The following is a 14760-nucleotide window of genomic DNA, read 5'->3' on the forward strand; positions in this document are numbered from 1 at the left end:
ATGGCAATGACACTACAGTAAATTAACCTTTGCTATTCCTCTAAACCAGGGATACCCAACCTGTGGCTCTCCAGCTGTTAAAAAACTACAACTCCCACCATGCCTTGTTGTAAGCTGATAGCTGTAGGCTGTCAGGGCATTGTAGTTTTGCAAAAGCTGGAGGGCCGCTGGTTGGGCATTCCTTCTCTAACCCAAGTAACTTTGAGGGTGCTTTTACATGTGCACATCAGCGGCTACAGGTAGCACTTCTAATTGACCACTATTTGCCACCTGCACCTGGACTTATTGGGCAGGTCTAGCAACAAATCGACGATAAAAACGTCCATGGGTACTCTATTACAGTCATTTCCCCCTCATTCAGTTCCATTATCGGCAGCACATCCCTGATTACACAGGGAGAAGTGCTGCTCGATAATTGTGCATCTTTCATCCTGATGCAAATCAGTCGACAAACAACCATTTGCTTGTTTACTGGCGGCACGAGTGCACGGGCCAATTATCAAGAATGAGCGTTCCTGTGAGCACTAGTTCCCCATTATTGGTCCAAATAGGTCTAATAGAGCCTTTAGACTGGCATCTTTCAATAGTGTGATCAATAACACTGGACTTCCATGAATAATACAAATTCGTTTTTAATATTTTTCTGAATAAATGCAGAATATAATCTGGATAGTTGTACCAGAAACCTCCTTATCTTTGTCTTGTTGGACAGGTAGAGATTCTTTATACTTCCAGGAGGTGCATTTCTTTCTCAGATTTTTTCATGAAGTGATGATGTAGTTGCAAGTTGATATTCTCTTGTAATCGAACAGGTCTTCACATTTGAGGCTTGTAACAAGAGACTTTACAAGGGCTTATATAGACAGGACATGATAGAGCCCCCAATACATTATCAACGTTTTAGCTTGCCATAGTCTTTTCTTACACAATATACAAAGACCTTGCGTGGCCTGGAAGCACTATCTTCAGTTATACAGGGACTCATTTACAGTGATGGTCAGTTCGCAGTGTCCGCCAGCGAACACATGCGGGCTGCCATCTTGACTCACCCGTCCGGCGATGCCCAGGTAAGCCCTTACCTGTGCCTGTGCCGGGAGCCGGTCTGAAATCAAATGCAGTCACAGGGAGCAGGCAGTTCCGAGAACAGCTGCCGGGTGCCTTCATCGGGCTGTTCTCTGAACTGCCTGCTCCTGGTGACCGCATTTGATTTCAGACCGGCTCCCGGCACAGGTAAGGGCTTACCTGTGCATCGCCGGACGGGTGAGTCTACCTTACTAAAAATGGCAGCCCGCATGTGTTCGCTGGCGAACACTGCGAACTGACCATCACTGCTCATTTATTTCCTTGCAATGCAGCTGCGGCTTTCTGTGCCTTCTGTCTCGCCTTCAGCTTGTTTCGTCTATTTCTTCCTTTCTGCTTTGCCTTGGTAACTTTAGATGCATAGGTTGCTGGAGAAACTTTGGTCTTTTCTTTGCAGGGAGCTTTTTGTGGTTCATGTAGCTGTGACTAAGAACATAATAAACAATACACAATGAAACCAGTGTCTGATATTGATAAAACACATGTTTTAAATGAAAAAAAATACAAATTTGGCAACCATTACAGTTCTCATAGTTGTTGTCAGGCGATATACAGTGCATTCGGAAAGTCTTCAATGCTTTGGATGAACCCGATTTGTTCATCACTATCACTTAATTTAATCAAAATCTCTATCTCCGTACATGCGGTAAAATGGATTGGCTCCGATGAGGCTGTATTAGGATGGCTGCCATTGTGGCAAGACTCTCTGAGTCTCGTGCATGCACCGTTACTTGATTGGAGTCCATCTGAGGTAAATTCAGTAGACTGAACATGAATTGGAAAGATACACGCCTGTCTGTATTAGGCCACCTGCACACAGATTTACGTGCATTTCTACAGCACATCCGCATTGAAATCCGCAATGTCTAACTGCGGATTTTTGTGCAGATTTGATGCGTTTTTGCCGCAGATCTCAACCTTCCATTGAAATGTGTGAAATCCGCAGCTAAAAACAGCAAACATTTGACATGCTATTTATTTTTAAATCTGTGCAGCTGGTCAATTTCTGCATGGGAAAATCTGCAAAGTGGACATGAGATATAAGTAATCTTACACACTTTGCTGGTACTGTGCCACACTGCTGTGACACAGTGTGCAGGTGACCTAAGATCTCTGACAATGTATATCAGAGAGCAAAAACCAAGCCATGAGGAGACATGAGAGGCACAGATATGGAGAAGGGCACAACAATTTCTGCACCACTTAAAGTTCCCAAGAGCACACTGGTCCTCATAATTCATAAATGCAAGAAGTTTGGAACAACCTGGACTCTCCCTTAAACTGTAAGATCTGGGGGACTTCAAGGAACCACAGTGGAAAATATGGACTCCAGCACTAAACCAGTTGAAGAAAGTCCAAGCTTTACTGATTATAAAACCACAACGCGTTTCGGTGACAAAGTCCCTTCTTTAGATGGGAAAGGTACATGATCGCTGCCAAGGTGCTTCAACTATGTACAGGGTCTGAATACTTATGTCAACGCAAGACTTTATTTTTTTCCTTTTCAATAAATTTGCAAAGAATTAAAAAATTCTGTTTTCACTTTTTCATTAAGGAGTATTGAGTGCAGGATGATGGGGGGGCTGCAAAATTACAAAATGTGAAAAAACTAAAAGCGTCTGAAGACTTTCCAAATGCATTGTGAAGTGGTATTCTCTTCGCCTTTCCTTGGACATACCTGTGTCTGTCTTCACCATTGTACAGGAATTCTTTAAATCATTATTCCTGTTTAGAGAGCACAATTTGCTGCACAGGAATGATGATTTTTGATGCCAGCAGAACAATATAATCCCCAATAATCTACCAGATCATCGGTCGGCGTAAAGGGACCTTTAAACCTGGCCACAGCAGATCTTCATGATTTTCTGGAAAACCTGTCTGCTCCTTCCCTCCAGATCAAGATTATTTGGCCTTCTAATGTGTACAGCTATCTGGTCACATAGATTCATTTCCACTGATGTGCTACAATTCACCACAAATAAAAGTAAAAGGGAGCAGTGATCACAGACAGCGGGTTCTCTCTGGCGTTCCTTTCCCGAGAACTGCTGCGGTCTACAGGAAGGTCTGCGTTACCTGTGAAGAAATCTAATCCTATTTATACACAAACATGAGGCTCTGCCATCATTAACTCAGGTGTGTTAGAGGAAGAAAGGCTTCTTTATTCTGCAGTGCCAGAGATGGGCTGAAACTTGCAGCGCTGCCATTATGTGCTTCACCTGAGAAAAGCTCCACACACCTCCCCCTTGTAGATAAGAGATGGAAGGTGGAAGTGGGGAGGGCAGAAAGCTGAAGGAAGCATGCATCCTGCTCGTAAGAAGAAAGAAAACTGTTCTTGAATTTTGATTTTGTCTCCTATTGCAGTTTGTAAAACCACTGGCTGCAGCAGGACAACTCCCTCAGCCCCGCCGGCAGCCAGCCATAAAGGGAGGAGATTTACAAGTTCATTCTCTGAAAGATTTCTACAAGAACTTTTGTTTTAGGAACATGTAGAAAATTGACAGCGTGGGCAAGTTGGCTCAGAAACAGAACATTCATGACTCAATATCCCATGGAAACGAGTACATAATAAAGATTTTTGCGACATCTGCATTTCCCTAAATGTGCCACTTCTGAACACAAGTCATGCTTGTAGCGATCGTGATTAGCGGCCACAGACACTAGTTACTGCGCCATTCAACCCTTAAATGGAATCTTTCGCCATAATTGTGGACTTCTATCTGTAGTACTACATTAGTATTCCAGATAAGAGGGGAGATCTATCAAAAATGGTGTAAATGAACACTGGCTTAAGTGCCCAGAGCAATCAATCAGATTCCACCTAGGGTTGGGCGATATACCGGGGTATAAAAAAAATGGCGATATCGCTGTTTCCCAATTACCGCTGGATTTTGTGACATCACACGAAGCGGTCATGTGCGCTGACCGCTTCAAAAACTGCGGCCGCCCGCCCCTGCATCATTACACACCAATTGCCTCCCGCAGCGGCCAACCAGGCTCCTCCTCGCTTACTCCCATGGTGCAGTCTCCGCCCACCGACGTCTAACGTCGGAATCAGATGACGCCCAGGCTGAGCAGCGCAGTAGCAGCGAGCGAGTGGCGGGAAAGTCAGTCAGAAGTTGAACTTTATCACAGCTGCCGGACGGGCAGCTATTAAAGGTGCAATGTCTCTGCCCCAATTATATGTCTTCTGTTTGACCTTGGCCTACTCAGTCGTCAGTCCTTCATGCCTGCCTGCAATGCAACTATCTGCATGCTCCGCACTGCACATTGAAATAGCAGCCAGCAGGCAGGCAGGAAATGAGCCATCACGAGTCCCTCCCTCCTCCATGACCAACAAGAAGGAATTACTGTATAATGGTGGCAGGCAGGTCACACAGGTGGCCATAAGACATGGGGGGGGGGGGGGGGGGCAGCACCTTGTGGCTGCTGCTCCCACTGTAATGTCTCCTTTTGTGGCTGCTGCACCCATACTGTAATGTTTCCATGTGGCTGCTGCCCCTGATACTGTAATGTCTCCTTGTGGCTGCTGCCCCGGCGAACACTGCCATACAGTGTGACAATTAATGTCTCCAAGTTGTGGCTGCCTGGCCGCTGCCCCAAACCAATGTCTCCTTGTGGCCCCCATTATCCCCATAAAGTATAATGTCTCCTTGTGGCCACCCATACAGTATAATGTCTCCTTCTGGCTGCCCCATACAGTATAACATCTCCTTGTGGCTGCCCCATACAGTATAACATCTCCTTGTGGCTGCCCCCATACAGTATAATGTCTCCTGCTGGCTGCCCCATACAGTATAACGTCTCCTTGTGGTTGCCCCTATAGAGTATAAAATCTCCTTGAGGCTGCCCCCATACATTATAACGTCTCCTTGTGGCTGCCCCCATACAGTATAATGTCTCCTTGTGGCTGCCCCTATAGAGTATAAAATCTCCTTGAGGCTGCCCCCATACATTATAACGTCTCCTTGTGGCTGCCCCCATACAGTATAATGTCTCCTTGTGGCGGCCCCCATACAGTATAACGTCTCCTTGTGGCTGCCCTCATATGTCTCCTTGTGGCCACCCATACAGTATAATGTCTCATTCTGGCTGCCCCATACAGTATAACATCTCCTTGTTGCTGCCCCATACAGTATAATGTCACCTTGTGGCTGCCCTCATACAGTATAATGTCACCTTGTGGCTGCCCTCATACAGTATAATGTCTCCTTCTGGCTGCCCCATACAGTATAACATCTCCTTGTTGCTGCCCCATACCGTATAACGTCTCCTTGTGGCTGCCCTCATACAGTGTAACGCCTCCTTGTGGCTGCCCTCATACAGTGTAACGTCTCCTTGTAGCTGCCCTCATACAGTGTAACGTCTCCTTGTAGCTGCCCTCATACAGTATAACGTCTCCTTGTTGCTGCCCCATACAGTATAATGTCTCCTTGTGGCTGCCCTCATACAGTGTAACGTCTCCTTGTAGCTGCCCTCATACAGTGTAACGCCTCCTTGTGGCTGCCCTCATACAGTGTAACGTCTCCTTGTAGCTGCCCTCATACAGTATAACGTCTCCTTGTTGCTGCCCCATACAGTATAATGTCTACTTGTGGCTGCCCTCATACAGTATAACGTCACCTTGTGTTTTTTTCTTTTAAATGGGTATTTATCGCGATATATATCATTATTGCGATAAATTTCTTAATTTCGTTATCATCTGAATATTTTTGATATCGCCCAACCCTAATTCCACCTTTCATTTTTCAGAGTTCCTTTGGAAGGTGAAATCTAATTGGTTGCTAGAGGCAACTAAGCCAGTTCTACTTTCCATCAGTTTTGGTGGTTTTGTAGGCAATAGACCAAAATCATGGTGACAAATTCCCTTTAAGAAATGCCACATATTTTTAAAATGAGAGAGAATCATAAATGTATAACATATTTAAAAGAAAATGATATTCATTAGGCTGATTTATGGAGTTTTTCTTCCCAAGATATGCATGTACAGTATCTCACAAAAGTTAGTACACCCCTCACATATTTGTGAATATTTTATTATATCTTTTCATGGGACAACACTGAAGATGTGACACTTTGATACTATGTAAAGTAGTCAGTGTATGGCTTGTATAACAGTAAATTTGGTGTGGCCTCAAAATAACTCAACTCACAGCCATTAATGTCTAAACCGCTGGCAACAAAAGTGAGTACACCGCGCTAAGGCTTCGTTCACATCACCGTTCTGGCTTTCCGTTCTCCTTCTCCGTCTTGGAGCAGGAGAACGGAAAGGACAGAAAAGGCACATAACTGACGCCAAACAGAGCCCTTAGGACCCCATAGATTATAATGGGGTCCGTTATGTTTCCGCTCAGAAGATGATTTTTAAGCGGAGACAAAAGTCCTGCATGCAATTATAAAAGTATTCAGATCCAGGTGCTGGTTTGAAAACTGTAGAATATTTTTCGTGGGACAACCCCTTTAACCATTGACAGGTTTAAAAAAATAGTTTTATCTTCTCTAGGCAGATGTACTGATGGCCCTATATTCATAATAGATTCTTTAGCTGTCAAGCATATCCAATGAATTATGCCTCTATGACAAAATATATCTAGATCCTAATGGAATAATGATAATCACATCTCATTAACGCGCTGTATAAGGATTTTTACTTCTTCCCAAAACCTCTTAATTGCAGGACTTTGCCACAGGCAGTAAACCAGGCCTGCCTTCTTATATTCACATTTTGGACATTTTTGTTTGCACCCCATGATATCTTTTCCAAGAGGTTTATTAAAAGATCTTGAGGATCTCGTAATCTTCTGCTGAGTCTCTTCAACACTATAAATGTATTATGCTGCTATTTCCCCCCCTCATTCTCATGATGAATTGGGCAGCGTGGTGGTACATTGGTTAGCACTGTTGCCTTGCAGCGCAGGGGTCCTGGGTTTAAATCTGACCAAGAGCAATACCTGTTTGGAGTTTTTATGTTTGCCCCACATTTGTGTGCACTTCCCCGGACACTCCAAAAACATACTGATGGGTTCATCTGGAATTTAGATTCTGAGCCCCAATGGGGACAGGTACCGATGTGAGATGAGAATCTCTGTACAGTGCTGTGGAATATGTTGACACTATATAAAGGAAATAAGGAATAATGTCATTTAAGCTCTTTTCCCCCTTCACTGTGACGTACATGTACATCACAAGGGAATATAAAAAGCGGGCTCAGGAACTAAGACTGCTGAATAAACGGCAGATGCAGAATATGTTTTACAGCAAACACCCACCCGTGGCAAATCACAGAAAATAATCACTCATAAAATATACCTTTAATAGTCTAGTAAAATGAAACCAGGTCAAAATAGTCAAACCAAACAGAATGGTGCACACTGAACTGTAAGAAAGCCAGAGAAAGGGAAAATGATTCTATCCCCTATGAAGTCCCTGGAATGCCCACCCTGATAAGGGGGATCCCGCTATCCAAAACCTATACAGGCGACTGAGCGGCCGATTGTTGGGAAGGAAGCGTTCCTTCTCGACAGTCGGCTGCTCATTCAGTGAAGGAGACAGCACGTTTACATGCAGAGATCTCCTTCATTGTAGGAGGACAAGGGATTACTGTTTAGACAGCACGATCTGCTGCCCAGCAGCCATGATTGGTGGTGCCTGTATGAATGAAAGGATCAACTGATGAATGAGCACTTCGCTTGTTCATTGGGTGATCGGTGGCACATTTACGGTCGTTCTCGATAATCTGCCCGATTCTCGGTTCATGTAAATGCACCTTTAGGCCCTGTACATGTCCCTAATACCAGGAAGATAGTTTAATGCATGCATGTGATTGTACCACAGCAAAGTCACAGACAATGGTCACTACTATACACATATATGGCTACAGAAAAAGCAAAAAGCCTGACATCCTTCCTACTTAAAGAGGACCTGTCACCTCACCTGACATGTCTGTTTTAGTAACAACTTGCATTCTCTATGTAATACCAATTCTGGAACATCTATTCTTATGGCTCTATGCTGTGCCATCCCTTTCCTATTTCTATTAGAACAATTATAACAGAATTTCCAGCAGTATGCAGTAACGGTACAGAGGGTGTTACCAGAGGGCGTGTGTCCCTGCACAGTCCAACACTGGCAACACTGATTGAATAATGGCAACCTGTGGAGATACACCCCCCACAACTGATAACACCTATCTGTGCCCTCAGTGGTCATTCACGTGACCGTATACATTTTTGCGGACCGCAAATTGTGGCTCTGCAAAACACGGACACCGGCCGTGTGCGTTCCGCTTTCTGCGGATCGGAAAGTCGTTCTTCAGGCCAGAAATGACTATTCTTGTCTGCAAATACGGACAAGAATAGAACATTTTCTAGCTTTTTTGAGGGGCCAAGGTGTGCTGTCCGCATCTTTTGTGGCCCCATTGAAATGAATGGGTCTGCATCCAATCCACAAAATTGTGCACAAAAAAAATACAGTTGTGTGCATGAGCCCTTACTGCAGACTGCTGAAAATTCATTTATAAACTTCTAGATGGAATAATACAGGGATAGCACAACACAGAGTCATAAGAATGAATGCTCCAGGAATGTTTTTACATGGGGAATGCAAGTAGTCACTAAACTGGGCATGTCAGGAGAGGTGAGCGGTTCTCTAACAAGCAGGGTTTATCAGGGGCTAATGTTAGTATACAGTAGTAAATCACCTAATTGGTACACACTGTGAATCAAAATGTCATGACACATGCGCACACTAGAAGTATATAAGATGCAACTGGTACCAAGTGCTTCGGCCACACAGGGATAGTGTGGTCCATCAAATGGTAATAAATATGAAGAGGCCTGACCTACTGATTGATAAGCAACAAGACAAAAACAGACCGTCATCCAAAGCTGCACAAGTTATGATTCAAACAATGATGTGGACCATCACAGAAGGGAACAGATAAAAGTAACTCGATCCTTTGCAGACCTGGGTCATCATGGGCATTTGAGGAAGCAAGGTTGTCTGCCTTCTTAACCTTATTCCATCCATGCATCCATCGAGTTTTCTAAATGAACATAGGCTGGTTAAGATGCTGTACATTAAATATATGTATGTAGTGCAGTAAGTCTACTGTGCTATGAGCCACTTGTGCATGAGGTGGGAGACTAGGGGCCCCCTTTGCTCAGGGGCCCACGGGGGGGATTCACCTGTACCCCTGTGGGCCAGTCCGAGCCTGCATTCATGTCTATTGGTGCAATAGGAAGTCGCATCACAAATGTCCTCTGCCCATCGGAGAATACCATCACTCAGCTAAGGATTGGAATCTGGCTATGTCATTATACCTGCCTTTGGGGATAGTATCCATTATTGTTAGACACTAATGTGTGGCCCTGTAATTGTCATGCCTATCAATTCTGTCTGCTGCCTTCTATGACAGTGCATCTCGGCACTTAGATACAGGAAGGGCAACTCCCTCTGTCCTCCAAACCCCCTCTCCTGTGTCAAAATCATGGAGTGCTGATTGGTTGCCATGGCAGCTTGGGGCCTTGTGAACACTCCCAGGCCTGTCACTGCAATCTTAATATTAAGCCCCTGTCTGTAACAATCACCATAGGCTGCAATTCTAATGTTTTCCAATTTAACATAAAAGGTAATAAAACCAGGCATAAAATAAACAAAAAAAATAATAATACATAATTGGTATTACCTTGTGTCCAAACAATTAAAATATAAAGCAAGGTGAACACCATAACAGAAAAAAATAAATCAACCCATATCTGCCATCTTATGTCCCCATTTGGGTCAATAAGGAATAGCACTTAAAGGGGTTATCCAGGAATGGATAATGATGATCTCTCCTCAGGATAGGTCATCATTATCATATTGGTGGGGGTCCGAGTCCTGGCACCCCCGCTGATCAATAAAAACACAAGTGTATGGGGCGTCACAGTATGTTTTCCAAGTGAATAGAAACGGCACAATTAGTATAAAAAAGAGAAATCTTATCTTTTAGCTCACAGAAGGTATACACATAGGAGGTATACACAATGTTTAGAATTATAACCCTAAAACATACGCTAAAAATTATAATAGGATCATAATCAGAATAGGATAGTTGAATCGAATATGTCACTTACTTCACAAGGGAGGGGGGTGTACAAGATAAACTTGAGACACTTGACAGCCTCTCCTAAGGCCTCATGCACACGGCCGAGAGTCCCACTAAGCCATGTCTCTGGTCCGGTTAGGCCACACCCATCCCACTCCTCTGCCGACAGGGATTGAAAAAAATGAAGTTAAAAATCAACTTCTGTCAGCTGCAGAGGTGGGAGGGACAGTGACTTTCTCCCTGCAGCTCACACTCAGACAGCACAGTGCTGCTGTCTTAGAGTGAGCTGTTGAAAAGGACATGCCCCCAATCCGGTTAGGCCCCTCCCCCTCCTCAGCCGACAGGGATTGAAAAATTAAGTTAAAAATCTACTTCTAAGTACAGTGCTGCTGTCTGAAAGTGAGCTGTTCAAAAGGACATCCTTGTGTCCATCCAGGCCCTGCGCCAGACGGAGGACAAGGAGTCTGAAAACCGGACTGTCCGGCTTAAAACTGGACCTCTGGTCACCCTAGGGGCAGGCTGCTGTGGAGGTCACAGTTAAGGGATGGTCTGCTATGGAGGTCAGTGTTATAGGGCAGATTGCTGTAAAGGCCACTGTTAAGGGGGCGGGCCCCTGTGGAGGTCATTGTCAAGGAGGTGGTGTGCTGTGAAACTCACTGTTAAAGGGGAAGGCTGCTGTGAAGGTCAAAGTGAAGGGGGTGGGCTGCTGTGGAGGTCCCATTTTAAGGAGACGGGGCACTGTGGGGGGGGTCACTGTTAAGGCGGCGGAGTGCTGTAGTTGTCACTGTTATAGTGGATACTGTCGATATCTTTTAACGACACACACACAAACATTAAATGAAATAGATTAAATATACCCGAGCGAAGCCGCGTCCTTCAGCTAATACATAAAGCTGAGTGTGTGTGTGTGTGTGTATGTCCGTTAAAAGAATCCGCACTGTCGCATTTAAAAATCACGAAATTTAACACACAGGTACATCAGGTGTCCGGGAAGGTTTTATACTGGGTCTCAGCTCTCTAGCACGTACCATTCCTGAGATATTCCAAAAAAAAAAAAGTGTACTAAAATAGACCGGCACTCAAACATATGGGTTCACGTGAGAGACCAAGCAGATATATGTTGGTAAAAATACGATGCAATTTATTAATCGATAAAACTCATTGGCATAAAACATACATTAACATAAAATGGGATACTAGATGCGCAGTCTCCTATGTGAGATCGTAGATGAACTGTCTCATAAGTAGAATCCGCAGTGACGCATACTGATCTGTGCGTTTCAGCTGTTTGAATATATATACACCAGGTAGGTATGTAGCTATATGGATAACGTCCCGCTATGTAGATAAGTCCTATTATGCTGGTAAATCCTAATTTTATTACATTACACGGAGGCTCCTATTGCTATCTCTTTCTTTACTAAAATCATATAGCAGCAAAAAACGAACAAATCAATCAAAGTGGAAACCATGGCAACTGACTCCTCCCCACTGTGCCAGTATAACAGTTCTAGCCACTGTCGACGACTCCTCTTTCTTTGCTGCTCTCCTCACAGATAAGTACAGTGGTCTCATTGTCTGTGGGCTGAGCTTTATTAGTATTATTGTATTATATGTTATATATTATATATTATATATTTTATGCTTCTCCTTGTAGTCTTCCTTTCGGTGAGGTGTGTCATTCCTCCCCACTCTTTCCTTTCTGCCCTTATTGGTTTTTTCCCCTAGGCAAAAGTTTTCCCTTTTAGGTTTTTCAGTTTCCCACCTGTAGCGCTGCTGGGTTTCGACCCCACTCCCTGTGCGGCCATTTCGCCGCTTCATAAGACTCCCGTCACCCACCGCCACCTCTGCGCCGCTCCGCTTCTTCTTCCTTCTGGGCGGCCGAAATCTCGCGAGCCATTTTACCTCACCAGGTCTCCGGCGTTTTTCGCGCGCATCCCGCTCTCTCCTCTCTGAATCGAGCGTGATCTCGCGGTATTTCGCGAGATTTGCGCCGATTCTCCTCAGAAGAGCTGCCGGAGCCTCAGTGTATCTCCGCTAGTTTATATTTATCTATACTTGAGGGTTTTTTGTTGCCATTTCGCCACATTAGGCTATATATTTATACTGCCCTGTTTAATAAGCCACATTAGGTCCTATTAATACTAGCCTGTTGTTGATAAGCCACATTAGGCTCTATTAATAATACCCCGTTTTTATACAATGTCCAAAGTGAATATGGGTGGGTGTGAATCTTCCCCTGAAATTGTGGAGGTGCCCTCTAATACACAAGAACAAGCTGCCATGTCTGTAGAGGCACAAACTTCGGCTATTCAGCGTTCAGTGACTGCAGCTATCCAGGCTGCCATGGGGTCTATGTCCACGGCCATATCCACTTCAATTTCTGAAGCCCTTATGGCCGGCCCCTCCTCCTCCAAAACTTCTAGGTCCCATCCATCTGAGACCTTACTACCTGCCTCCAGAACCATTAACACTGGTGGAACTGAAGCCACCCAAGATGGCGTGCCCCGTTCACGCAAAAGAGCCTATGCCCGCCAGGCAGAAAAGGCGAGGCAGTGGAAAAGCGCTAGAGCGCAACAAGATTATGTTTCGGGCTCTGAACCCGACTCAGATGAGGAGGCTCAGTATTGTTCTATTGAATTTGAGGACTTGGAGGAGGACGATCTTTTGGATTCGGACCTTCCAGGTCCATCCTCAAGATCTATCATGCCACGGTCTGCTTCCACGGAGGTTCCTTTGGAATCCTCAGCCATTTTAGATCCCGAGGGTGAGCCCCTATTTGATCCCGATACATTACATCACCCAAGGTCTGCAGATTGGCTCCCGTCCTCACATGTGGCAAAGTACCTAGAAGCCCGAGTGCGCCAGCCTCTTTCTAAGGAGGCGCGCAATAAAATGAAAGCTGAGTGCCCCAGACCCATTATTCCAAATAAAGTCTGTGAGACACCTATTGTTGACCCGAAAATGTGTCAATTCCTCTCTAAATCGGGCTGGAACCCAAAGAAGGGTTTAGAGTCGGCCTTAAAGTCCTGTCAGGACAAGCTGTTAGACCTATTGGGCCCACTAACAAAAATTTTTGAAATGGCTGAGTCAGCCAAATCCCAGAATTCACTGGTGGATCCGGAGGAACTCCGGGGATGGGTTCAGCGGGCTGTGTGCATAACAGGCAACGTTAATACGTCACTCTCCATAGAGAGAAGAAAGGCGATTCTTTTCAAAATAGAACCCAAACTCTCTAATTTAGCCCTCACAGAGGCAGGTAAAGAGGCCCAGGGATTACTGTTTGGGGACTCCTTTATAAAGGACCTGTCCCGGTTCGTAGGAGCCTTCACTGCCCTTGACAAGGCCCAGACCTCGATGAAACGAGTATTCCAGGGTAGGGTCTCTCACAGGGCCGGCAGCTCCAGGGGCCGCCTGTCCGGCCGTTCTTCCTACCAGACCCGTGGTTCGGGTCGAGGCTCCTTCCCCTATCGTCCCTACACACAAGAGTTCCGGCAGCCACCCGCCTTCTTCCCCACCCGAGGATCAACTTGGCGTTCCCGCGGAGCCAGGGGTTCATCTAACCGACGCCCTTTCGGTAAGTCGACTTCCAACATCTTCTTTGACCCCTTGGGTAGGGGGCAGACTCCATATTTTTTCCCATGTCTGGTCAACCATCACTGCCGACCCATGGGTTCTTTCTACTGTACGGGGATTCCACATAGAACTGATTTGCTCTCAGATCCAAATTCCCCCTCCACATCCTGTAGTTCTCCCGTCCTCAACGCGCCGGTTGTTGCATCAGGAGCTGACGGCGCTATGTCAGAAGGGTGCCATAGAGCGAGCTCCCGTATCCACGGAGGGAATCCTAAGCAGTATGTTCCTGGTGGCCAAAAAAGGAGGTCAAATGCGTCCCGTAATCAACCTTCGGGCCCTAAACGCTTTTGTGCGGTATCGGCACTTCAAGATGGAGGGCATTCACCTTCTCAGGGATTTGCTACTCCATGGCGATTGGATGGTCAAACTAAACCTGAAAGATGCCTACCTGACAGTGCCGGTAGCCGAGTCGTCCAGGGATCTTCTTCGTTTTCTCTGGGGCTCGGAGATATGGAGATTCACATGTCTACCTTTCGGACTTTCTTCGGCCCCCTGGTGCTTCACCAAACTTCTACGGCCGGTCATCTCCTGTTTCCGCAGTCAAGGGATTCGTCTGATTATTTATCTAGAAGATATCCTCATCATGGCCCAGTGCCCTTCCGTCCTGCTTACACATCTGCAATGTTCCATGGACCTATTATCTCGATTGGGCTTTCTTCTCAATCTAGAGAAATCGACTTTGACTTCGGCCCAGTCCATAGAGTTTCTAGGCTTCACCATCAATTCATCCACGGAGACCCTCAGTCTCCCTCCTTCCAAAGTGCGAGCCATCCGCAAGGAGCTCCTTCATTCCCTCTCTCTTCCACAAGTCTCCCTACGCCACCTGGCCCGTATAATAGGCCTTCTCTCTTCGTCCATCCAAGCAGTGTTCCCAGCTCCTCTACATTATCGGGCCATGCAGAGGCTCAAGATTGCCCACCTTCAATCGGGAGCATCCTACGCGGATTTGATCACCTTAG

The 14760-nt window shown here is 45.5% G+C and overlaps 1 protein-coding gene across 3 annotated transcripts in view; it reads right to left on the reverse strand.

Annotated features, from left to right (window-relative positions):
* Nucleotides 1–1217: 1217 nt before the first annotated feature.
* ICE2 (interactor of little elongation complex ELL subunit 2) overlaps nt 1218–14760 on the reverse strand; it is a 135011-nt gene continuing 121468 nt past the window's right edge. For all 3 annotated transcript variants that reach the window (XM_044279861.1, XM_044279862.1, XM_044279860.1), the window contains one exon: nt 1218–1506. In XM_044279861.1, coding sequence (XP_044135796.1) covers nt 1333–1506 — 174 coding nt within the window. In that variant the 3' untranslated portion in view covers nt 1218–1332. The remainder of the gene's footprint in view (nt 1507–14760) is intronic.

This window comes from Bufo gargarizans, chromosome 2 (genome assembly GCF_014858855.1).
Source record: "Bufo gargarizans isolate SCDJY-AF-19 chromosome 2, ASM1485885v1, whole genome shotgun sequence".
In the NCBI taxonomy this organism is placed as follows: Eukaryota; Metazoa; Chordata; class Amphibia; order Anura; family Bufonidae; genus Bufo; species Bufo gargarizans.